Source organism: Hydra viridissima, unplaced genomic scaffold (genome assembly GCF_058129835.1).
Source record: "Hydra viridissima isolate aposymbiotic clone 2 unplaced genomic scaffold, HvirCarnegie_v1 scaffold_2, whole genome shotgun sequence".
NCBI classification, from domain to species: Eukaryota; Metazoa; Cnidaria; class Hydrozoa; order Anthoathecata; family Hydridae; genus Hydra; species Hydra viridissima.
This window is the reverse complement of record NW_028324301.1, coordinates 772,501-799,771: the sequence shown is the minus strand read 5'-3', so window position 1 is coordinate 799,771 and position 27,271 is coordinate 772,501. Positions and strand designations below refer to the sequence as shown.

General features: G+C 29.2%; 2 protein-coding genes across 4 annotated transcripts in view; both read left to right on the top strand.

The window, feature by feature from the left end:
* The first annotated feature begins 252 nt into the window (after positions 1-252).
* On the top strand, positions 253-24,071 carry LOC145189240 (ubiquitin carboxyl-terminal hydrolase 14-like). 3 transcript variants are annotated; one of them, XM_090078268.1, is made up of 20 exons: positions 337-374; positions 716-861; positions 975-1,007; positions 1,644-1,745; positions 1,899-2,002; positions 2,119-3,561; positions 3,850-4,004; positions 4,602-4,669; positions 4,839-4,901; positions 6,389-6,509; positions 6,650-6,668; positions 7,441-7,523; positions 7,755-7,786; positions 7,907-7,972; positions 8,080-8,172; positions 8,259-8,375; positions 9,009-9,072; positions 9,149-9,256; positions 9,440-9,514; positions 23,931-24,071. In XM_090078268.1, the coding sequence occupies exons 7-20, from the start codon at positions 3,977-3,979 to the stop codon at positions 23,996-23,998; spliced, it is 1,005 nt and encodes a 334-aa protein (XP_089934394.1). In that variant the 5' UTR covers positions 337-374; positions 716-861; positions 975-1,007; positions 1,644-1,745; positions 1,899-2,002; positions 2,119-3,561; positions 3,850-3,976; the 3' UTR covers positions 23,999-24,071. The 3 variants fall into 3 exon arrangements, 2 of the variants coding, with proteins under 2 accessions (XP_089934393.1, XP_089934394.1); XM_090078267.1 differs by lacking the exon at positions 3,850-4,004 and having other exon boundaries at positions 253-374; positions 2,119-2,180; XR_016449723.1 differs by lacking the exons at positions 3,850-4,004; positions 6,650-6,668 and having other exon boundaries at positions 253-374; positions 2,119-2,180; positions 7,420-7,523.
* A 1,632-nt stretch (positions 24,072-25,703) lies between these two features.
* LOC145186694 (uncharacterized) overlaps positions 25,704-27,271 on the top strand; it is a 1,762-nt gene continuing 194 nt past the window's right edge. Inside the window, exons 1-2 of the mRNA XM_080062906.2 lie at positions 25,704-26,314; positions 26,788-27,271. The exon at positions 26,788-27,271 is cut by the window's right edge and continues 194 nt beyond it. Coding sequence (XP_079919032.2) covers positions 26,056-26,314; positions 26,788-27,271 — 743 coding nt within the window. The 5' untranslated portion in view covers positions 25,704-26,055. The remainder of the gene's footprint in view (positions 26,315-26,787) is intronic.

Here is a 27,271-nt window from a genome sequence, read left to right as displayed (position 1 = left end):
ATCTAATATTACTATCAATTCAAGCGATTTACGGACGTAATAATGTGAATGTAATTACGACAAATTTGAAAATATTTAGCATCGAGTTTTACAGAGGCAAATAATTAATTAAATACTTCCAGTATGTTCTCAAAGCATCAGCAAATTTTCATATTTTTTTAACTGCACATTTAAAAATTACTAAGTTAAAATATTATCATATTTATTCATAATATACAAATATTTATTTCATGACAAACTAAAAGACACACTATTTTTACGCATTCATGGCTTCTGAAAACATATAAGAATTCGAACACGGCCAGATAAAGGTCAGTTTACCCTATCGTGAAAAATAAATAAATGCTGAAAAATAGTAATGGCAACTTACAATGGTAAAAGCTCTTAATGCACGTTTTCTATAAAATCTTAAACATTCTTTAGAACCTAATAATATAAAGCCAATATGTATTTATTTTATCAACATTAAAAAAAAACCTTTTAAATTATTTGTAAAAGTCAGCAAATAGGCAAAGAAGTGTGTCAAACTTTAACATCTAAGTCCTTCATACAACCATAATGAAACTTCTCTGATATCTTGTATCTATCGATAAATCCATCCTCTTTTAAACATCTTAGATTTTGATTAAAATTTTTAAATTTAAAATGCCAATAATAATGTAATTAAGAAATGTTTCAGTACTAATTGCAAAATTTCTTGCTTTGTTTTTCATAGTTCATGTTAAGTGGGGCAAAGAAAAATTTGACAATGTCGAAGTTAACACAGCTGAACCACCTAGAATATTTCAAGCACAACTATATACTCTATCTGGTGTACCTATTCACAGGCAAAAGATTATGGCCAAAGGAAAAACCCTCAAGGTAAATTGAGTTAGATTGTTACTGCCATACAATAAATCTTTTAACAGAGATATTTTCAAAGTAGTTATTGTAAGTATGTATTGTATTTTTCTTTTTTATTCATTCAAATTTAGAGTGAGTCATGGGATGGATTTAGCTTAAAAGATGTAAGCAAATTGTTTATTTTGTAACTAAATGTTAGTGTGTTGAATTTCTGTTAACTGCATAGAAAGTTTTTGTTTGTAGTTATTTGATAAGCCCAGTATAGTTTTTCTAACAAGCAATAATTTAATTTGTTTTCTTTTCAAACAATAATTAAATATAAACTAATATGAGAAATATAATAATGTTCAGAAATATAATTTTTAAAAATATAATGTTCAATTAATATTTTATTCATGCAATCAGCAGTTCTGCTTAGAACTAGTTTAAGTATGCTCAAGCAGGATTTAAGAAGTTCATTTCCTAAACCCCTATAATATATTATTGCTGCCTAGCTAATTCTAAACTATTTTTTTCAGAAATCTTTTTCTCAATGTAACTTTTATTTTAACTGATTGTCTAGTGTTTCATTAACATTTTATTATAAATTTCAAAGTAATAATAAGGAAAAATAAGAAAGTTTAGTTTTTTGATTAATTTTGATTAATTTACCATTATAAAGTTTCCCTTACACTCTAAATAACTTTGCAAAAAATGTAAATTAACAATTAGGAATTCTCTCAAACTTTTCAGTTCTGTTAGGTTGATTTAAATTATTTTTAAAAATATAATTGAAAGTTGTTTTTTTAAATTTGCTTCAGGGTATGACATTGCTAATGATGGGTAGTGTTGATTTACTACCAACTATTGAAAAGAGCACAGTGTTTATTGAAGATATGTCAAGTTCAGAGTTAAGCAAGGCAGTAAGTTTGAATTTCTTGTCATCTTTAGTTGTTTTTTTTTTACACTGTAGAATGTTTTTTTTTTGTACAGTGAAGAATGTTTTGTTTTTTTTTGTTTTTTTTTATAGTATAGAATGTCTTATAAATATTTGACAGTTAACATATTTTTTTTAGTCTTCTTTTCCTGCTGGCCTAACAAATCTTGGAAATACTTGTTATATGAATGCCACAATCCAATGTTTACGAAATGTGCCTGAGTTGAAACAAGTACTGGAAAGGTTGTTTTTTTGTTGTTTTTTTGTTTTTCCTTTGAAAATCATTGAAATAGTAGTTAATTAGAGATTTTTCAAATTTATATAACTTTTTATAGGAAATTTAATTTATTTTTTTTTAGATATGATGGAAAATTAAATGTGGGAAGTGTTATGTCTAACCCATCTGATGCTATCACTGTTGGTAAGAAAATCTCTGGTTTTATTATCAGTATCACTATCAAAGTTTTTTTTATTAAGTATAGTGTTAAGTTATTAACAAATTGTGCATGGGTAATATAGAGTAGTCATGAGTCATATACAGTATGACATCCTGTACACTCTACTGTATATGACTCAGGATGCTATAAAAAGGTTTCATCACAATTTAACAAGATTTAGAGATCCCTCAATGTCAATAAAATTTTAAAACTTTTATAAATTTAGCTTGTTCCCAGGCATAGTAGCATACATTAGACAATACCATACTTCAGTCATGATTTCCAAATTGTCAAAGTCAATTTTAATGTCAATGAACACATCCATTGCTTTTTTCTTAGTTTCTTGTTTGCAGCATTTCAAAGAATCTAGTATTAAGTATTTAAACTAAAAGGATTCTGCATGCTTCACTTCTACTGGTTTTGTAAGTTCCTTCACTTCTACTGGTTTTTCCTCTTAAAACAATATCTAGTATTATTCTGCCGTCCAGATATATCATGCAGAATTTTGTTTATCATCATTGGTTTCAAAAAAGAGCTATTGAAAATAGTGCTAATTTTGTGACTGAGTAGTGCCATTTTAAAGTAAATCCAAACATCTCACACAGCATTTGTGGTTGAAAGTGTTGTTCCTTTTTTTTTTTGGTTGAAAGTGTAACTCCTTTTTGATGAACAAATTTTAATGAAGAATTTTATTGTGACAAATTAGGCACTCTTTTTGCCAATGCTGAGCAACTAATATCAATTAAAGAAGATTGACAGTTTTTAATGTTGTTATAGGACCAATAGTGCCCAGGACTTTATTGATCCTGTTGGCAGTAAACTTGGTTGATGCAACTACAATTTATACAGCTAAAACTGCCAGCTGTAAATTGTGAAGACAACAAACAAAAAGAATGTTCTATAGAAATGAGCCTCCAAAAGCCTTGTGGTCTTCACAGAAATTGACTGTGATGGCACACCATTCATGGCCAATTGCTTCTCTTGTTCTGTCATACATTGAAAAAGTTGGAGTCAAAGTTAATTCAAGATTGAGAATCACATCTATTGAAAATAATTCACATCTATTGAAAATAATTCCACATACCAATACTGATCTACAGTTTTCTTATAAACTTTTTGATTATAAATGCATTTATTTGGTATAGATACATTTATAGGTGTAAAAGCGAGTTTTCAAAACTTTCATACCACAGATGCTCCTGTGAAGAACCTGGCTTGTGTAAATTTTGCTGAGTGAGATTTTGTATTAGTTTTCTTTAAATCTGATTTTTTAATCAGAAAGTTATTAGGGATAAAGTTCAGATGCATTATCTGTTTCCAGTAGAGAAGCATCCCAGGAACATTGCTGTCTGCAATTGGAATAAGGTACATGATATGTAAAATTATATATTTCAACTTTGTAATGCTGCATTAATGGTGTGATATATACTACAATGCTCAGATGTTATCATTCAAGCAAGTTTTGTTGTTTTACATATCCTAAATTTGATTTAAAAAAAAAAAAGCAATATTTTATATTGAAAAAATTACAGTTGCAATGACAACGAAAATGTTAAGAAAACACGCCATCACATCACACGGCATCAAATTTAGTTAAAAATGGAGTCGCACTTTTCTTATTTTTCTCACTATTTTTCATTTTTTTAAATGTAGAAATGTCAACAAAGCTAAGGTTATCTTTTGAAAGACACAAAGAACAACTATTTTGTAGAAAGCTGAGCAAACTTTATTGAAGAAATTTTTACATGACAAAAAGATGAGGTTTATTATATGGCAGTGAATGTTCACTTCATTGACAACAATTCAAGGTAAATGAATTCATATAGATTTTCAATTCTGTATGAATTCAATTACTTTGTATTCATATAGACTTTAGAAAGATAGAACTTTTAAGCCTAGACAGGCAATTAGAAATGTGTGTTTTTGCTAATTTATTACATATGCATGTTTTTTTTTATTCATTATTTCCATGGCAAAAAAAGACAATTGTTACAATTGACAATGTAATAGTTCATTTCTTGATACCAAACACATAATAGTATGCTTAATATTGACTTTAGGAATAAGAATCCCATTTGATGAAGTATTTTTTTAAAAGCTAAGAGGCTTTCTGAACTTGAGGGAATTGTTTGGAGTGTTTAGTTAAAGTGAGTTTTTTTTATGGAGAACTCTAGGATCATTCAGAAAACAACTTTTGGGGCCAAACAATTTTGTGATCTCTTTGGCAATTCCTCTTTTACATTCCTAACTTTTTCCCATAAAACATAAACTGAAACAGTGATTGGAAAGAAGGAAAGAATTTTCATGCCTTTCCATTTGTACAATGATTTTGATGTCTTTTCAAACTTTTTATTACTGATATTGATAAAAGTTCACTGTTTAGTTTTGAAAATTCTTCCTTTTAGCTCTTCGTGATTTGTATAATGTAATGAATAAAACGTCAGGGGTTGTTCCACCAATCATGTTTCTTCAGGTGATCTTTTGTTTGTTTGTTTCTAAAGAAACACCTCTATCAGGTATATTTAGTTTTTTTAACTTTAATTTTCCTCTTGCACAATATACGATGTTATAATATATTTCAAATTTTTATGTTGATATTTAAAACTTAATATATTGATAAATAAATGTTTTTAAACATTCAGATCATGCATGCAGTGTTTCCACATTTTGCTGAAAAATCAGAACAAGGAGGGTTCATGCAGCAGGTTAAAATTATCTTTATTGGTTGTTGATTGTTTTTTTAAATTTTTCAAGCATTAAATGACAATTCTTTGAGTTACAAGAATAACGGCTATAGTTTTTAAGCTAAGGCAAAAAACTATAGTCGTTATTCTTGTAACTCTGAAAGTATGAGAATAAAAATAGCAGATTTATCAAATAATGCTCTTGTTGGAAATTATTTTAACTAATCACATATGTAACTACAATAGAATTAATAATACATATAAGTAAAATACTAGTATTCTCTGAAAAGAAAATATCAATAATTTATTTACTGTAGCAGTGTATAAGTTGAGACTTTAAGCTGTTTAGAAAAGATCAAAAAATTGAACTTGGCTTATCCACGAGGTGGATAAATCCAGTTGATTTTCACATCCTGTTGACTTAGCAAGTCAAGACTTATTTTTCTGGAATTTTTTATTACACTTTTTAATTACTATTTTTAAACTTAAAATTTTATGAAAAAAACTTTTATTAAATTACTTTTACATTGTTTTTGCTTTTAATTTGTTTAAGCAAAATACTACAGTTTTTATTATATACAATAAATACAATAGTTATAAGTAAAAGCAGTTTGGTTAAAATGATATTTCTCTGGTGAAAAAAAAAAAAGTCAATTTGAATCTATTTACCATATTCAAAAGAGCACTAAAGGACTCTCTTTTTCTTTTTTTTTGAGTGCATGGAAAAAAGTGTTTAAAAATAATTTCCTATTATAGTCACATACATTTACAATTTTTCTTTTTGAATAAAAAATTGCATTGGAAGCTGATGCTTTGGATTAGGGATACATTGGAATACAACAGGTAGCATCAGGATTTGTAGAAATTGAGAAAATTTTGACAATGCAATTTTTTTCTCAATAAAAAAGTTTCTCCTAGAAAGAGACCATCTTATGCTTCTATTTTTAAACTTAAAGTGGTTAAGTATTCAGAGGAATATAATAACTCTGCAGTAATTTATGGTAATCACATATTTCATAAGTAATCAATGACCTTTTTAGTGGCAAAGATAAGGCCAAGGATGATTTTAATGGGTGTGACAGCAAAAAATTATATTTAAAATCTTTTTACCAAATGTTTCATTTTTTATCATTAAGTTCAAGAAAATTATTGCTTTCATTTCTATACATCCCTTAAAAATATAAGAAGAAAAAATTAACCTGTGGAAAACATGCCTTGGTTTATACATCAAACATGGTAAAGCTCATAGAATATTTATTTTAATAAAAGACTACAATATAATGGCAAGAAGTAGAGGGCTTTCTTACTTCATAAACCAGTTAAGTACTTTTAGCACCTTGCTTTACATACCCAAGGTATATAAAGCAAGGGGCTAAAGTAATAAAATGCTAGATAACTTTATAACTATGTAACCATCACAATATGTATAATGCATTTACCAGAAATTATTTTACCAAAAATTTTGTTACTTGTTTTTGCTCAGTGTTAATAGACTTTTTTAAAATTAGGATGCAAATGAATGCTGGACACAAATAATTCGAATGTTGCAGCAGCGGTTGCCACCGATAAAACCAGAATCTAGCTCCAGTAGTCATACATCTCTTCCTTCTTTTATAGACCAGTATTTTGGTAGGTTTTTTTTAGTCATTAACCACTTAAATTTGATGTAAAGTATAACAAATATATTTTTTAAAAAATTTACATTAATTTTTTAAAAGGTTTTTTTTATATGCTTCGTTTTTTTGTATATTCTTTTTTTGTTTTTTTAGGAATCTCCTTCAAGACTGTGTATCTTTTTTCTTGTTTTAATATTGAGATTTTTATTTTATTCCGATTATTAGTTAATAGTATAGTTATATATATAAATATGTTATTTATAAATATATTGCAATTATTATCAATATGCTATTTATATATGTTCATGTTTTTCAAATATTAGTTCTATTTAATTATTTGAGGGAGGTTACTAAAGTATATCTTTGTTTACTCTTTTTTACTTGTTGTAGACCTTGTTACTTGTTTTAGTTTTTTAAAAGGAAATTGTTTCTAGTTGTATGAATGGTTTTGAAATGTGTTGTTTGTCATTTTTTAAATGTTATAATAGTATATTATAAAGTTGTTCTTCTGTTGTGATTTGTTCAATAGAGCACATAAATACAGAATGTAGTTTTTCCATCACTGATCCAATGCCTTTTTTTTTTTTTTTTTTTTTTTTGTTATAAACGATTAGAATTATTTTTATCTTTTAAGTTTATAAAAATAGTGTTGACACCACCATCATTTGGCACAATTACATAATATAAAATATAAAATCGAGTAGACACCAACTTTGATACAACTACTCAATTAGTTAAGAAATGAGTGTTTTTATTTTCATTTATTTTTCATGGCTTGATTGAATACTATTCAAATATGTATATAACTTCTATTTCTAGATTCAATTACAAATTTATTGTTCTTGCAATTTTTATGCCTTTTTTAAGATATCAACTTACATTTGAATATTTAAGATATTAACTTATTATTATTACTTGGTTAGTTTTTCTTAACTTAAGTCAAGCTTGAAATGCAATGAAACTGATGAGGAAGCTGAGACAATATCAGCAGAAAATTTTTACCAACTCAGCTGTTTTATTTCTCAAGGTAAAACCAGCAAAAAACTATATTAATCTATATACTATGAGTGTCTGCAAACAATTTATTATGGGTGCCTATTATCTGTATGTTAAGGGTCACTGATCAGTGTGAAGTTCGGAAACATGAGTTGCACCAAATTTATTTTATTATTTTTCTTTTTAACTTTAGTAACTTTGATAACTTTAGTAACTATGGTAACTTTATTAACTATGGTAACTTTTTGATTTTCTTGTATAGATGTAAAGTATTTAAATAGTGGACTCAAATCTGTGAGTTTTTTTATTTTTAGTTTTTTTTGTTTTGTTCTTAGCTTTTTGTTTGGTTTTTTTTTTTACAACTATTTTAATTTTACATTCTGTAAAGTATTATCATTTATTTTCTTTATGCAGAGGCTAAAAGAAACAATAACAAAAGCGTCACCAGTTTTAGGAAAAGATGCATCATATACAAAAAGTGTAAGAGTACCAATTTCAATCAGTTAGAAATTTTTGTCATTTTTAAGTTTTTAATATGGAACTTTAAAACAAAAAATCAAATGATGTAATATTAAAAATTGTTTTAGTCTTTGATAAGCCGTCTTCCAGCATACCTGACTATCCAATTTGTTAGATTTTTCTATAAAGAAAAAGAAAAAGTTAATGCAAAAATATTAAAGGTATCAGTAATAAAAAGGTTTCTTTTATAAAAACTTTTTTTACTTTTTGTGTGATCAGTTTTTTAGAGCTATTTTGCACTTTGTAGGATATAAAGTTCCCAATGACATTAGATGTATTTGAATTATGCAGTCCAGAATTGCAAGGGAAAATGAAGCCAATTCGTGATAAGTTCAAAGAAGAAGATGACAGAAGAACTGCTGAAGTAATTTTTAGGCTAATTAAAGAATTTTATCAAATTTTTTTTTTTTCTTTTTATTTAAAAAAAAAAAAAAAAGTGGTTGCATCATACAGTACTTTTTTATACTTCGTTTTTAAATTATTATCCCTTTGTACTTTGGATTTTTTTTTGTATGACCTGTAGCTCCAGTGCACTAGTTGCAATATCCAGTAAAAGTTTGATTTTGAATTAAGTTTGTTTAAAAATAAATAAAAAAAAAAAGATATGCGAGTGGATAGTCAAATAGCTAAATGTGTGTATGGAGACCTATAGTTGCCAATCAAGTTACAAAGGAATTTATCATGTTGACATAAAGTGCCAACGTAGTGCAAAAGATTAAAATATCTGCAAATGAAGCAATTAATAGCTGCAAATGAAACTTAAAGGTGTAAAGTTTTCTTGATACTTAAGCTATTTTAAAGCACGTTTTACATCAAATCACTGTTCTAAGTTTGGTTCAAAATACAAAATTAAGAAGAACTAAAACAAGAGCCAAAAACTTTTGAAGTCTTTTTTATTCTATAATTTATTTAAAACTTTCTTTCCATAATTAGATTTAAAAATGTACTTCAGTGAACATGATATAATTGTTTCATTTTTATTTTTCTGTTTATCTAGAAAATGATACAAACGTCTACAAGTAATAAAAAAACACAAATGCTTCCATTTCAATTTGATGATGGTAAACTTTTTTCAAAATTGTTTTGTTTTGTGGGTTAGAATGTTTAGCTTCTCTCAAAATGTTTGTTTATTTGAAGATATCGGCTCAAACAACAGTGGCTACTATGAGCTATCTGCAGTTCTGACTCATCGTGGTCGGTCTTCCTCATCTGGGCATTATGTTGCTTGGATACGCAAACAAGGAGGTATCTAAAAAATAATTTAGATAAAGACTTTTTTTCAAATGTTTATTTTGATGTCAACAATTTATAACTAAAAAAATTAAAACAAAGCGAAAAGATAACGTTCAACGTTTTATTTTTTGTAGTTTTTAATTAGATGATTTTTGTATGTTTTTAATTAGATGATTTTTGTATGTTTTTAATTAGATGATTGGCTGATGTGTGATGATGATAATGTACATGCTGTTACATCAGAAGACGTTTTAAAACTCTCTGGTGGAGGTATATTATTTTGTATGTTTTTTATAGTTGTAAGAATAAATACTCAACGGTTCGTTAGTGTTTTCCTAGTACCTAGTCTACTTGAGAGTACATTTCCATTTGTAAACAAAAGTGAGTGTTCGCTGCACTAGGTGTAAAATACCTTTTTTTTTCTTTTTTGAAGTTTCAATTGTTCTATTTTTAGTTTTAATAGAAAAACGTCAGAGTGTTTTAATGATAAAGGTTTTGAAAAAACTCCAGACTATTTTAATGTTGGGTGTTCTAGAAAAAATGTTAGACTATTTTAATGTCAAGAGTTTACTCTTATTGATATCTTTAAAGCCTCATAGAGGGAAAAGCTGTTTGGTAAAAGATCACGTCATGGATTCCTGTTTAATATGTTAAACCAAAAGTTTGTTTGTGAATTTTTAACATTTAAAAAAATTGAACCCTCAAATACTCACATTATACCAAAAGAACAAAAAAGCAAGAAAGAGTGTTAACAAGCCCTTGACTCAATACACCCAGACTGAATAATTTTAGGACCACAAATCTGGTGAGCTGAGTGGCTGAAACTTTTTTGACCAGTGATCCTGGAGCAATGATATGTTATATATATACTAGATGTCTAACTTCGATCCGAAAAGTGAAGCCGTGGAAGCCATTTCTAATTCGGGCAAAAACATGTATTTTTAACTTTTATTTCGCACGTCGGACATATCTTTTGCCCTTATTACAAATGGCGGATTCAATTTGTAAACAAAAAAAGCGGCTTCACTTTTCGTCCAATAAAAATCTCGCAAGTTAGACATCTAGTATATATAATATATCATTGTCACTTTTAAGTCCTCATTGAAGTATGAACAGAAGCTCCATCCTTCTGAAACATAGAATTGTCCTCTGGAGTGTGGTGGAGATATAAATTTGCCTTTGATCGTTGGACTCGGAATTTAGAAAAAGTTTCTAGAAAAACTGAAATATTGTCAAAAAAACAATACTTTAAACGAAATTCTTAACTGTAAATTTCGTTAAACGAAATTTACAGTTATGTTTTAAACTTAAAATTTGTTATCTGTTAATTTCGTAGTTTAATATATAAATAGAAAAATTCCGATTCCTACGCAAATTAGAATTTACGATCAAACGCGCTCAAAATCGACCTGGAACGCAGACTCCTATTATACGACCAGCCTATTTAGAAGTGTAAAATCACAATGTAGACAGTACTTGAAAGCCTGTTCAGTATGTTAGCAATATGTTAGGTTTTAGTTGGTAAATTTTAAAGTTGAATAACTTTTGTAAAAATTGCTCAAATCAGTCGAAGTATGAACCATATGAATCAGTACACTTTTGCCGACAAGAAACAAGTCAATTTATTCCATCAGCAAAAAAATCTAGTGCTCGAGATTCGATGAAGTCGACAAAGTTTTTGTCTGGTCCTGATTGGCGAAGGTTCTTCCAGTGAGAAAGTTATCTAAGTCCTTGAAAAGGTGGTAGTCGGTTGGTGCAAGGTCTGTGGAGTATGGTGGGTGAGGCAGAACTTCGACGCTCAACTCATTTAATTTTTGAACGGTGATTTGCGAAGTGTGTGGCCAAGCGTTGTCTTGTAGTAGGATCAGACTACGCCTGTTGACCAATCCCGGTTGCTGCTGGCGTAGTTTCGCATATATTTCGTCGATTTCAGCACAATAGGACTCTGCAGTATTGTTGGGAAATGGTAATTTACCGGTAAATCGTGATTTTTTTCTGGCAAAAATTTGCCGATTTTTTATATAATTACCGGTTTTTACCGTCTGAAAAATTAAAAAGAAGTGTTCCAAAGTTATTTAGTTTCCAAAGTAATTAAATAAAAAAAATTATCCAAAGTCAGATATATTGGGAGAAATTTTAGAAAATCCCCTGTAAAAAACGATTTTCTTCAAGAAAAAATTCAAGAGAAGTATGGCAAAAAATTCTCTCTTTCTATAGATGTGAAAACAAGATGGAACAACAAAATTATCATGATTAGGCGATTTCTCCAGGCTTTAGATATTGTTCAGGTTGTTTCTAAAGAGATTGGAAAAGACTTTGAGTTTGCCAGTGATGGAATTGAACTTTTGAACAATATATTTATAACAATATTTTGAATATAGTTTTCATTCTTGAGCCATTAGAAGTTGTCTTGAAAAACATTTGCAGCAGAGAAGCCACTTTGCTTAATGCACATGGAGCTTTCCAATTCATTATCAACAAGTTACAGTATTGTGCAAAATAATTGCATCAAACATTTTTTCCTTTTTATTTTTTTTTTAATTCTGTGTTTTCTTTAATTTAACTGTGCTTAGAAAGATAAATAAATTTTAAAATTTCCTCTTCAGATGGAAGGCTACCATCTACTTTAATCAACCTTAAACTAAAATGAGATTTTTCTTCCAGAAGAACATTGACATTTAGTAACCTTTGATTAATCACACTTGTATATCTATCAGCAGTCAAGCTAATGTGTTTTCTATGTAAATCGTGAGCTACTTGTTTTTTTTCATTTCCACTGCGAAATCACCAACATATTTTGAAATTGTTTTGTGATCCTTTAGTGGATTAAGGTGTAGATCGATAAATGATTTTCTAATGAGTTGAGAGTTAGCCATTTCATGAATGCTGAAGCCATCAACTAAAGCCATCTTGGCATACATTGATGCTATAGTTTCTCTTTCTACAAATTTTGTCATCTCTCTTTGCCTTTTTACAGGTAATAACGTATTTTTTTCTTCAATACTTTTCATTTCGTCATATTGAGATTTTAAATGAGCCTTGAGCCCAGAAGGTAATCCGCCAGTACATTTAACAACTTTTTTACATAAATTACACATGGCAGATTCTTGACCACATTTTGTAAAGTCATCCCAAACTGAGGACTTTTTGGTCGACATATTTCTTTGTTATTGAAATAAAGATTAATCAGTCAAAAAAATTTTAACATACAAGACTGTTAATAAATATACAATACTTATATTTCAAATAAATATAATTGTTATAAAAGGTTTAACTTTAGTAATTGCTTATTAGTTAATGATTTAACAAATTAATCTTTAATTTATTTCACACATTTAATTCAAAATTTTGTAAAGAAGAAACACAAAGGTACTCGCAATAAATCATCATTCGGGGAAGACATTTTTTCAATATAATAAAATTTTTAAAAATACTGGTAAAAACCGATAATGGGATAAAAATTTATCAGAAACCTGTAATCCGAAAATTCCGGTAAAATTCCCAACGATACTTTGCAGTGATGGTTTGGCCTGGTTCCAAGAAGTTATAGTAAATCACACCGGCAGCAGACCACCATACTGTAACCATAGCCTTTTTTTGGTGGGTTTTCGCCTTTGGGAAGTGCCTGGGGGGCTCATTTGCATCTAACCACTGTCCTGAACGTCTCCGGTTATCGTACAGAATCCACTTCTCATCAGACGTCGTTCATCAAAAAGGTCGTTTTGGTTGCGCAGAAGCAAGGAAGACCAAACCTCAAAACTTGACAATTTCTGTCGATCGTTCAAATCGTGGGGCTCCCATTTTTCGAGCTTTTTCACCTTTCCAATGCGTTTTAAACCATCCGAAACAGCTTGGTGACTCACTCCAGCTCTTCCGCGATCACCCAAACCGTTTGGGAAGGGTTGGCTTCCATCAGGGTCCTCAGATTCTCATCCTGGATTGCTATAGGTCGACCACTATGGGGCTCGTCATGGAGGCTTAAATCTCCAGAACGAATTTTCGTAAACTAATGATGCGTTCGCTCACACTATTGACCTCAAATGCCTGGTTAGTTTTTCTAGTCGTCTCAGCAGCACTTTGTCCCAATTTGAACTCATACAAGAAAATTGACTGAAAATCGCCCACTGACATTGTATGATAATTGGCTGAAAAGCAGAGAAAATTAAAACGTATATAAAAAATGAATAGCATCATCAGAAAGAGCGTTCGATTCTGCATCGAACACTATATAGTAAGCGACAGTTGAGAAATTATTCAGAAAATTAAATGACAAAAATAGCATACATCGAACCGACAAAAACTTTCCTGACAACCTAATATTTGGATGCCATGCTATTCATGGCGGGGTCAATAGTTTGGCTGATTCTAAGTACTTATTCACTTTTTGACTTTTTTTTTGGCGAAAATTTTTATTTTCAAGGTTCTTGCGCAAACAAATTACGTACGTAAAAATCGTCATGGAATATTGTTTTGAAACCTTTTACGAAATTTGTGGTCGCACACGGAAACTACAACGTGTTATTGTTAGTTTGGTTGGCGTTTTTATTCGTTTTTTGAGATTAAATGTACTTTTTTTTAAAAAAATTTGCCGGCCGCAATACAATTTGTCCGTCCTAGACCCCTTCTAAATCTGCTATTGATTGTTTGTAACTACGGATGTTTAGATAAATTATGCATTGGAATATAAGTTTAACCTAGGACGTATTAATAGATGGAAGTTCAACGCATTGTTTTAGATTAAAGGTCTGCGTATCGTTTCATTTCCATATCGTTATCATACCGATATGATATCGGAAAAAAAAAAAGTGTCATCGGAATGATTACGATGTAATATCGTTATAAAAATTTTAACCGGTATTGTAGTTAGTTTAAATCTCTGTATATTCCGGAACTCTCGTTATTCCAATGATTTTATTTTTCTGATATCATATCGGAATGATAACGATATGGAAATGAAACGATATGCAGACCCTTATTATAGAACAAAGGTGCCGCCAATTAGCCAAAGCTATGCGTGTTACCGTCAGTTTTCTAAATTCCTAATACAGATAATCCGACTTCTACCCGTCAAATTTGTTTCACTAAACCTCCCTCAGTAAACCCATTATAATTATGCATTTACTGAAGCTTATGGTTATAAAAGACAAAAAAACAGAATAGCTCACAAATTTGAAAAAGGTTGGTTTTAGCTATGAACTTTGCTTAATAAAAATTTAACTTTGTTTAAACTTTGACGTCTAAAACTTTTGCTTTTGCAAAAAGGCTATGTATGGTTTACTAGAATGGATAGAGTAAAGTGAAACAAATTTTCTTTGTTAAATTGAAATAGCTGAGATAGTTTAAAGGTCAAATAAGAGATTTTCAGTGTTCTTTTCACCCCACTCTCAGATTATGCTTCCCACTTTAAGGTTCAAATCAGAGAGTATTTCTTATTTTTGTCGGAAATGTCGAACTTATTTGCCTCGCTTTTTTTTTCTTGAATTTGTGATTATTTTTTTTTCGCGAACGACCTAATAATAAATTTTCTTATTTTTGATAGCTAAATCGCATTTTGTCTAAAGGTATTATGACTTAAAGCATTTTAAAGTTCATAAAAAACTATTGATTTCAGTGGGAAAGAAATATAAAGTATGTATTTTTAATGAGCATTTTTGATAAAATATATTTAAACAGTCAGTCATGTAAAGCTACTTTAACTTATAATGACCTTATCATTTTTATTATTGTTGTTGTTACTAATAGTAACAACATGATGATAAAGATAATAAGACCATACCTTTAGTTGCATATTCTTGAGCCTTCTACAAGTGATGTACAACCTTATTTTTAACCTTTTCTAGATATATCAAAAGAAGTAATCTTATATTCCTATCTATAATCTCATTACTGGATAAATAATGAGTCTTCATGAGGAATATTTAAAACATTTATGTAGAAAGCGTGGCTGCATAAAAAAACAGGATAGTCAAATAAAACCTGTTGTTATCTTTAAACAAGCAACTCTTAGTTTTGACAAGCTGGATATAACCCCTGACAATCAAAAAGTTCATCCTGAATATTTATGCAAATCATGTTATATGGTCTTATACAGGTTAGATTTAAAATCAAAAAAAGGCTTTGAAGTTGAGAGGAATGATAAATTCTTCACTTTTTCTGAACACACAGAAACCTGTTATGTATGTAACACACTCACAAGAGTTGGAGGAAATAAAAAAGTACATGTGATAAGTATTCAACAGTTAAAAGCATTTGCATCAAAACATGGTTTTGACTGTTACAATGAAAATAACAAAAATTATTTTGTAATAGTTAAAATCAATAGTTATCACCAATCAAATGGCATGTGGAGACTAATTGTTTTAAATCGTGAAGTGCCATTATCCATTAATATTAACAAATCTCTTCCAGATCAACTAAATCTTCAATCTGCTAATATTACATTCTCCAACATTTCATACAGGAACATCTGTAAAGGTAATGACTTCCACTATCTTATTTTCTAATCAGAAATAAATTTTCTGATTTAAGTTGAAATAATTGAAACGAAAGAAGGCAATTCAGTTGAAAACTTTAAAGTTATTAGACATAAAGATTGTTCATTAATATGTTCAGAAGTCTGTTGTGATTTTAGTATCATCTATCGTACTAACTTGCGTGTAATGGAATCCAGGTTAAAGGGTAACGAAAGTCAATCATCTATTACCTTTAACTAGCCATTTTTTAACTGTGCACATTTTCTTACACCGGTATATGTAATAAATGTAATAAAGACAACTTGCATTCTTCTATATGGAAGTTCAATAGTACATTACAACAATTTACAGTTTTGAATAATTTCTAAAATCAAAATTAAGAATTATTACAATATTTTCATAATCTGGGAGTATTTGCAAATATAATATAGCACCAGTTTAGACATTAAGTTCCACAACATGAAAGTATAAGCACAATTTTAGTGCCAATGTAACATTTCTTTTCATGCTTTTTAAAATTCGATTCTCTAAGATATTTATTGTGACATTTCGGGCAGGTAAATTTAGTTATTTAAAGTAAATTTATTAACCATTCTTCTGTTTTTTTCAGCTTTTTTTTTTTGTTTCTTCTTCTGCGATCGACTTCTCAGTAGAAATTGCTCATGGTATGAGCTCTAATTCGAAATTACTCTGATAACAAGTCCGCTAACACTTCAAGATCTAGCAATAAAATCCTCCGCAACTATTTCAATTGCGTTATCAATATTTTCAAGCAAAAAATAATCTTCTTGATTAATATTGAAGTTTTCTGTCATACTCATTTTATGTATCGCTGCTCAAAAAAATATTTTGAAATATTTTTATTGGATAGTCGAGACCATCTTTCTCCGACGTCGAATTAAATAAAAATACTCCCACGTTTTGCAATTATCACCTTTTGTTTTGCAATTGTTATCTAAACAATTCTGTAACACGCATTTCTTTTTTTTGAAACGATGCGTTGAACATCCATCTTTTTAACACGTCCTTGGTTTAACAAAGTATGAAAGTTATCTAAATCATAAAAGCTTTTAGAACAGATTGTTATTACAGTTTTTCAAGCTCGAAAAACTTTAATAGCAATGTGTAAAATGAAATATTTTACATCTGAGGTTTTTTTTTTTTGGTTTCAATACAAAATATTTTGTCAGGCGAAAAAAGTTTTTTTTTCAGAAACTTTTTTGTGGAATATTTAATATTTTGGGTTACGCCATGGGGCTGCATAATCTGCACAAAATTGAAAAAAAAGTAAAAGGGGAAATTGCAATGGTAACCCCTTCCCCCTCATTTTGTTCTCTCAGGAATTTAAGACGTTTAATATGTGCCCCATAAAATTCAATCAGAGTTTCTATCCAAATCACCAACTGAGCTAAAAGAAATCATAATAAAAAGTGTTGGTAAAGTGACTTTCTTTGTTTGACTTTGTATTTTCACATCTGATATGATTTTCTTTTGCAAATTTACAAGTTTTTTTTTTTGTTTTAACCTTATTACAAAGAAATGATATATATATATATATATATATATATATATATATATATATATATATATATATATATATATATATATATATATATATACCCAATATGTGCCAAAATTGTCACCATGTTTAAACAAAGATATATTTTATATTTTTTTAATAGAAAAGCTGTAAAGAAAAATGAAATTTTAGTTTTATTAATCAAATTTAAGACTTAGCTAACTGAAAATATTGCTTTTTATTAAATTTAGAGGATATTGAATTTTTTTTTTTTTTTAATTTTTATGTGAAGAGCTAATGGTGACAATTTTGTCGCAAATGAAAGCAAATAACATATTGTAGTAAATTCATATCGAGTGTATCCTCCCTTAGATTTAATTACAGCCTGAATTCTTTCAGGAACACTAGCAGCCAATTTACGGCATTCCTCGGGTGTAATTGAGTACCAAGCCTCTTGTATACGAGCCCAAAGTTCATCCTTATTCTTAGGTGGAGTAGGAAAGTTTTAGACCCGTTGTTTAACTATTACCCATAAATTTTCGAGTGGGTTAAGATCAGGGCTTTGTGCTGGTCAGTCAACGACTTTCAATTTCTCGTGAAGGAATTTAATGGTCTTATCACCCTTATGCTTGGGGTCGTTGTCTTGCATGAACATTGTGTTATATACAGTTCTGCCCCATTTTCAAAGGAACTTGAAATATCCGATCTTAAGGATGTTGGTATAGTCATCAGCGTTCATTGTTCTATTAATTTTCACTAATTCACCGACTCCACGAGCACAGAAACATCCCCAAAACAAGAGTTTTCCTCCGCCATATTTAACGGTTGGTGTAAAATCTCGAACACTTAATGGTGAATCAGGCTTTCTCCAAGTATATCTTATACCATCTGATCCAAACATATTAGTTTTACTTTCATCTGTCCAAATCCAGTCATAAAAGTCATCAAAAGTCATGTGTGCATGAAGTTTAGCATAATTTAAACGAGCTTGGCGGTGACGAGAAACTAACAATTGCTTCTTGATCTTTCTTCTGGATCGAAAACCAATTCTTTTGAGCACTCTATTGACTGTCCGCAATGAAGCATGAGTCCCATAGCTGTTATTCATTAAATTAGTAAGATCCTTTGCAGTTTTAGACTCTCCAGAAGCAATTAAACGAGCGATTGTTCTTTGGTCTCTTGGTGTAAAAATTTTCCTTCGACCACTTTTAGGCTTATTTACTTCTAAAGTTTTGCGCAATTTGATTTTATATATGAGATTATGAGACTTTCCGAACTCAGTCGCGATTTCACGATAAGATTGTCCGGATTTAAGTCTTTCCACAATATTTTCTTCTAGTTCAAGATTTATTTTCCTCATGATGATAATAACAATACTTTTTTTATGTTTTGTAAACAAAATCAAACTTTAAATGATATTTAATCGTTAAAAATATGTGAAAAGTTGATAACTCAATCATTTTTGTCATAAGGCTATTAATTTATGTCGTATGGCTAATTAACTGTGGGCAAATATGTTAATTGCTTTCATTTGCGACAAAATTGTCACCATTAGCTCTTCACATAAAAATTAAATAAAAAAATTCAATATCCTCTAAATTTAATAAAAAGCAATATTGTCAGTTAGCTAAGTCTTAAATTTAATTAATAAAACTAAAATTTCATTTTTCTTCACGGCTTTTCTATTAAAAAAAATATAAAATATTTCTTTGTTCAAACATGGTGACAATTTTGGCACATACTGTATGTGTATATATATATATATATATATATATATATATATATATATATATATATATATATATATATATATATATATATATATATATATATATATATATATATATATAAATCATTTACTATGTCTATACAAAGCTGTATAGACATAGTAAATGATTTATATATATATATTTATATATATATATATATATATAAATCATTTACTATGTCTATACAGCTTTGAATATTAATGTGCATTTTATAGTCCAGTTTTTAATGCAGATTTTAGTGCAGAAATCTGCAAATTTAACAATGAAATTTTTAAGATAAAGAATAATGTTAGGAAACCATTTTCAGTTCATAAAATGAAATGAAAATAAAAATAATCAAATAAAATAATCAAATCTTAATGAAAGACCTGCTGAAAATATTCACAGTCCCTGAGTAACCAGCCTCTTATCAATGAAAAGGGCTAAAGTAAGTAACTTTAATTAGCAATTTTCCTAGAAATTTAGCAAAAAGAGTTTTTGTATGGTTTAGTTGTTTAAGTTTTGAAACTAATTTACTTTTTGGATAGTTTTTAAGGATAAGGAGAATGTTGAACCCTTTGAGCAGAAGCTTTGATTAGAGGAAATTTTACTTTAAGATTTTTAAGTTTAAGATTTCATTTTTAATTATGAATAACAAACATTGGAAATATCTAATAGATTTAGATATGTTATATATGTAGATATATTAGATGTTTGAAGAGGGAAAAAGGTTGAGGAAGTTAACAATGTGTCAATGGTTGATTAATTTTTAGTAAATTTGATAAATGAACCAAGAAATTCTAAAAATAAGGTTTTTTCAAGGTAAACATTTGCATCCGTATTATATTTTAAAATACTCTTCATTCATCAGTTTTTTACTCTATTTCATAAAGTAAATATGTGTTGCAGAACTTAATCGGTTATTTTCCAAGTGTATTTAAATCCTTTGGGGAAAAACAGTCTTAAATTGTTTCGTTTGGATTTCACAATGGCAATTTTAAAAGGGGGTCTATTTAAGCATTCTTTCTTTTTGCTGTTATACCAGAATGTCAGGTGCAGCATAGAAAATACTCAAGAAGATCTCACTGTTCAAAATCCTATTTTTTAGTGTTTGGTATCAAACTTAGTTATATTTTAACTGGGCTTTCCCCTAAAATTTAACTGGGTTTTCCCCTAAATTTAACTTCCCCTAAAATTATGGCAGTGTAACTATTTTATGTGTCTGTGGAAAAGACACGATAATCTTAGAGAATAAAAGAAAGATGTTTGCTTTTTAACAAAATAGACCTAAACTGAAAGTAAGGATTATTTTGTGAATCTCTGTTTACTTGAAGCGCCTGATGACCAAGAAATCGTTCTTTTTTTCTTATTCCATCTAAGATCTGTTGGATGAAAAGCGTTGATTGATGATGATTTTTGTCTTTATGAGCAAATGATTGGTTTTTTTAATCATTGCAGGTTTTTTCAACCAATTAATATTCTGAGTAAAATTATTGATGTAGATAAAGTTATATATATACATACCTGCAAGTTTTTATCAAAAAGATTTTTTCTAATTTTAAACACAGTCGTGAAAATATAAGTTCAGGCATGGACGTATAAGAGACGGACGCGCAAAGTTACTGTTCTTTTTGCAAACCACGGTAGTTTCAAAATGTTTAAAATCTATTGTTTTAAACAATAGAAATTTAATTCTCTTAAAGTCCATCGTCACATCGACTTTCCTTTGTTTATTAAAGATAACAGCAATAGAACCAAGTTTTAAGCTGAATTTTATATAGATAAGCATTCTTAATATTTTAAGAAATAACGCGGATGATGAAAAGAATTTAAAATCATTTACTTGACTACTTTAATACATGTATAACTTGAGATGTAATAAATAATTTAAAAAATCAAGCTACTGGAGTACAGTGGTTACATAGCCCGGGTGAATAAAAATGAGCAATTGCTTTTACTCAGTGATTAGTCAGCTTTACGTGAACAAAAACTTCAGCATTTTTTCTCATATTTTTATTCACGTAAAGGTAAGCAATTTACTCAGTAATTGCTCAATTTTACGTCAATAAAAACATAAGAAAAGTTGTTGAAGTTTTTATTCACGTAAAGCTGACCAATTACTGAGTAAAAGCAATTGCTCATTTTTATTCACCCGGCCTCATGTTTAGTGAACTACTCCGTCCCAGTGTGCATGCATCGTCCGTACGACGTCCCGCGGACGTCTGGACGTCTTATGAACGTCCTACGGACGCCGCGTGGACGATGCATGCCCACTGGTGTCTATTATATTGCTGCAGTGTTCTAGTTTATGAATATTATAGAATTTTCTATTTGGGCTTGCTCCATCAGACACTATAGCCCTTACTTTAAGTCATACATACATATATGTATGTATGTATGTATGTATGTATGTATGTATGTATGTATGTATGTATGTATGTATGTTTAACAACAGAAGTATATATAGTTAAGGATAAGTAACTTATACATAAAATGAATATAACACGATAAAAAAAAAAGTTTGTCACAGTTTTAAAGAACTTAGCAAAGACAAGTTATGGTAAACCGCAAGAATAACAAATCATATTATGTTAACATAATATGATTTACCAGCTGTATATAAACTAAATTTTATTTGACAAAAACTAATGGGTTATTATGTGCTTTTTATGATAATATGAAATAATATATGAAACATGAAAAACAAAAACATGAAATATCTGGCCGCATTTTAAGAAATAATTATAAATTTGAATAACTTTTTAAAAGGTTTTGCATTATCAAATGAATTCTAAAAAAGCCCATTAGAAAATACACCTACTAAAAAAATAATGCATAGTGGAATATTATATGGAGCTTATAGAATAGTCGAGGCAAAATATGGCGACACATCGGAAAAAATACTAAAAAAAATACACAAAATTAAGGCCGGTGAATGAAGGACAAAGTAATTGACTGAAACCAGATCTTGACAAAAAAATTTATTTAAGCTTTTCTATGTTTCGCTATACTTTTTTTAATCATTTTAAAATTATCCTTGCAGGTCTATTTTATCATTGACTGGCTTTGTTTATACGAAGAAAGTTCCCAAAGTTACAAATGTTCATGTTGAAAAAATGATGAAAATCTGTTCGTGCAGACAATTAATTTCCTTTGCCTTGGTGTAATTCGTTTAGTAACTTGTCAACACATGAAGTATTTACTTTATCCTGAACAGTCTTATTAAACAAATGCAATAAAAGTTTAAACAAATACTACGTGATAAGAGCTTCTGTTTTAAATCTGTCGGCAGCCATTTTAATAGATTTTTTATTGACGGCGGAAAAATTTAGAGTTAGTTGGAAACTCGCATGGCTCGCTGAATTCTACGGCCTCTTTGATGTAAAACGATGAGTTGCACGTCCATCTCTTATACGTCCGTGATGTTACAAATGTTACCATAGTTCAGGCAAACAAAATGAGTTATCTCACTATACCTAAACTATTCATAATAATAACATTTGGTTCAGGGAACCTCTGATATCCTAAATTTCTCAATTGTTTTCGTGACCGTCATTGGATGCGATTTTTCACTGCTTTATGACGGAGTCTTTTTATCCATTTTCAAACGGATTTTAATGCTGTAATACCCTGAAGATGATGGAGGTTAACTTAACCCTGAATATGGAGGCTAACGTCAACCTTGTGTTTTTAAAATTAAGTTTCGTAAAATTAGTCCTTAAGTTATCTGCTTTAAGTCGAAATATACGAAGATAATCGCTTTTAACAAGTATTGTAATAACAGCTATTATTTTCTTTATTTCTTGTTAGATAGCAAATATTTTACAGCAATTGAATCATTTGAATTATTTTTTCTTTCAAGATTGTTAAATTTTATACTGCAGCATATTTTTTCTTGAGGCTTCCCTTCATTTTTATTGAATATCTTTATTTTAATCCTATAAATTATTGCTTGCCGCCCGGCAAGTTACGAGTCGCGTCATTTTTACTTAGGCTTTAATTTTTATCCAATCCACAAATGTAATTCGAAAGTTTTTTTTTTACGCGTTCATTATGAGCTCTTTTTCATATTTTAGATTTTTACTTTTAAAACGGTTTTTTTTTTTTTTGTTTTATAAATTTAAAAAATTTAGTCACTTGAACTATCTGCTATTAAATCTCCTTTTTCTGTAACGTCCGCTCCGTTTTCCTAAACATAATCAGGTTTCATTTAGCAATATAGAGTTCCATGATGAAAATATGTAAATCGCATTTGAATACCATGAAAAAAGTATCATTAAAAGCCATGAAACACTATGGGACAAAAACATTAACTGCGTAAATGTTAGTATTCATTTTTGGTCGGTTGACATAAAGTTAGTCCGCGTGTGATCTGCGCTAAGATGTACTTACAAATAAATGAAGCAAATAAGTAAGAGAAAAGGTAACTAATAAATGATTTAAGCAAAAAGTTTCTGTGTAAACATCTTTTTTTGATTAACGCTTCACCCTTATTTTTATTTCTTATTTCACTTAATTTTAAGTCATTTAAGATTGAACTTATTTTTGTAAATATTTCTTTTTAAATACATGAATTAAACGAAAAAATTTCTTTGAATGAATGCTTTGTGAAAGAGTTTTTCTTAATCTGAATCTTACGCGAATATTAAGTTAATGTCACCTATGCCCTTTTCTTTAATTTTTTTTTATGTCTTTTTGAGGATTTTCTCTGATAAACTCAGTATAATATAATTAAATATCTAGTCAAAAGAGTTCCGTAACAATTTCGTTTTGCAGCAGAACCTTAACTGACATTTTAAAATGTTTGATTCATTTACAAATTTATTAATTATGGTTTAAAATTGATTTAAAAGCTTTTAACGGATTCTTAAAAAAAAAATATATATATATATATATATATACATATACATATACATATATATATACATACATACATATTTCTTTAGGAGATTGGCATTGCGCTTACGTTCTGCTCTACGCTCCGAAGCCTCTTATTGTGACGATTGACTCGTGAAAATTTCTCAAAATTTGTCTGAGATTGCAAGAAATTCTTGTGACTGAGTTCCAAATATCATAAAAAATTGAAATACTTGTTTTTTTGCTATATATATATATATATATATATATATATATATATATATATATATATATATATATATATATATATATATATATATATATATATATATATATATATATATATATATACACTCCTACACGCTCGACTAAGCTAATGCTCAGTGTGGCACGCTTGAGAACCACCAGGAGTCTTTTACCAGGAAAATAGCATTCATGCGAAACACGCCCTGGTGTTACAGCGCGTATTTTTACAATTTTTAAACTTATTTTAAAGTCTTGGCAGTTTCTTTTCCCTTCGTTTTTTTTTTTTGCTATTATCATTAACTTTTTTTGTTATTTCGTTTTGCTGTTGTTGCCTTTGGTAAGTGGGAGGGAGGGGGGAGGATTTTTATGTTAATGACTTCTAATATTAACCCAACCGTGCTCAAAATAAGTTTCTAATTCGCGTTGTTACCGCCATATGTAACTGTTTAAATATTTGTTTTTCAAAGTAACATCCGCAATCGCGATAGAAAATCGAGCGCGCTTTCCAGGACACATGTTGTTAAAGAAATTGAGCTCATAGTGTTATAATTAAAAAAAGCCATCGCGTAGTTATCTAATCTCTTTTATTTCAAGATTCCTGATGTCGAGCTATTGTTTTTAAAAGCGTGTCGCAGCATTTTTTTTATGAATACAAAACTCTGTTGTCGGTTTGCTATGAATTTTCAACAATTGAACTTCACACAAAATTTCTATTTTTGTTAAAATTTCTATTTTTGAAAGTTTCACTATAATAGATTTAATTTTCAAAAAAGATTCACAAAAACAATCAGTTCTATTTTCTCACTTCACTTTTTTTTATTTTTAATCTTTTGAATAACAGCCGAAAAGGTATTGGGACGACGCCAGTAAAAAATCTGCACCACTGTTATGCAAGTAATATGGCGCACTTTTTGTTAAATTTTAAACCTCAGAATTGTACTACTTTAAGCGCATTTTATGTAGCACTCACTAAGTCCTCTTAACATTTTCCTAGAGTGATTAAACGCTAGACCTCATTGTGTTTATTGCATTACAAACAAAACAGAGAAAGAGTTATTGGTCGGAAGGTAACATGCACACAAAACAGCGTATATTAGTACATGTTACTGATATTAAAAAATGCGTTTATTAAACCTTTCTTAATTCAGTCTGAATAACATTTTAATTGTTATATTTTTATGTAGTTTTTTATTATTTTGCATTTGTAGAATAAGCTTTAAATATGCCTAAATATAAAACATTCGCATTCATTATTCAAATGTAAATAAATTTGATAACCATATTTATATTCTTCATTATATTGGTAATCATGTAATATATATATTGTTATTAATTTTTTTTATTTACAATAAAAGTATTAAATATAACGTAATAATACTAATTATGTATGTACCTACGTACGTAGGTATGCATGTATGTTTATGTACATATATGTACATGCCTACATAATTCTATACATACATACATACATACATACATACATACATACATACATACATACATACATACATACATACATACATACATACATACATACATACATACATACATATGCATATATTTACTCGCGGACGCAATAATTTATTATATGTGTAATGTATAATAGTTGATCTACAATTTGTTTCATTTTTTTATATGGTCTGCTCACCTGGTAACATCAAATGTCTTTGAAATCCGTTCACAATACGTTTTCTTTTTAACAAAACATAAATTAACCAATGAGGACAAATATAAAAGCGGCCAATGAGGTTTGTTTGCGAGAAAATAAAGCATGATTTTAATTGGCTTAAATCTTTTTGAATGGTAGTTTTCAAATTTTAAAAAAAGCATGTTTTGAGCGGAATAACTCAACTTTAAGTATGGAGTCGAAATGATTTATTAACTGCGTGGCTTTGTAAAATATCGTTTGAACACAACATTCTGATTTTTGCTAAAAATTGATTTGTAAATTGGAACTTAAAAAAAAAAATGGAACTTGATTTTGGACTAGATTACTTCTTATCAGGGGCATTACCTACACCAGAACCTCAAGACGGAGATTTAAAACACCTAAATCCTTTAGAAATGAATATAGATTTTCAGTTGGGTTGCGGAAATAAAAAAAAGACAAGTATGGATCATGTTAAAAGACCAATGAATGCTTTTATGGTATGGTCTCAGATAGAGCGTAAAAAAATGGCCGACATCTATCCGGACATGCATAATGCTGAAATTAGTAGGCGGTTAGGTATGTAATTGATTTGAAATTATAGCTGCTTTGTATCGAAGGTGTTGGATTACGATTTTTCTTCTCTTTATCCGGAATAATTCTAATAATTTGAAAACAAAAAAAAACAAAACACAGAACATGAGACTAAAAAACAGTTTTAATGAGTTTTTTTCTTATTTTTCCCAAAAAAAATAAAAAAAGTGGCAGAATTTTGAAAGAATATTAGAGAACGAATTTTTGTCAAAGCATTTAACAAAAAACACACTGTGTAAAAATTTTATAAGAAAATTTTTTTGAAGTTTTTTTTCTTGCGGAGATTTTTTTCTTGAGAACGAATGTTTTGCCTTTTAATCTTAGCGGCACTTGATGTTAAGTTGCTATTTGCAGAATGAATTTTTTCGGTTTCTTTTTCTTATGCAAATTTCTTTTTAAAGTTTGCAAATCCTTATTTCTTTTTTTTTTTTTTTTACTTTTCCTGTTGATTTTATCAGGCAAACGGTGGAAATTGTTGACCGACGCTGATCGGCGACCTTTCGTCATACGTTCAGAGAAATTAAGGGAAGAGCACATGCGACGATATCCTGATTATAAATATCGTCCAAAGAAGAAAGCGAAAGAGCTGGCTGCAAAAGGTCCAGAACTAAAAAACGTTTCAAAAAACTGTGATTATAATATTGTCACTTTAGCAAATGGAAGAAATGAAAATTGGGACAAAAGCGAATATACAAACAATGCAGTTTATTGTGAGAATAATAGAGCTCCTTCTAGTAAGACTTTTGTTACTCTTTCAAGACAAGTTGGCCAAATTGGTAGTTTAAGCAACATAGCGTTATCCCCCCAAAAGTGTATAGACATTCCCCCCTTAACTTTATCTCCGCCACCGGTTGTTCCTGACAGTTGTGGATCGCTGGCGGACGAGTACAACTCCGAATCCTTCTATAACTACGACTCTTTCTCTGCAAAGAACGATTCGAA

Bases quoted from the DNA above. Each gene is read 5' to 3' on its own strand.
- LOC145189240 (XM_090078267.1), top strand. The intron at 7,973-8,079 runs GTAAGAGTACCA...AAATTGTTTTAG, and splicing joins ATGCATCATATACAAAAAGT to TCTTTGATAAGCCGTCTTCC. The intron at 9,515-23,930 runs GTATATTATTTT...ATATTTCTTTAG, and splicing joins TTTAAAACTCTCTGGTGGAG to GAGATTGGCATTGCGCTTAC.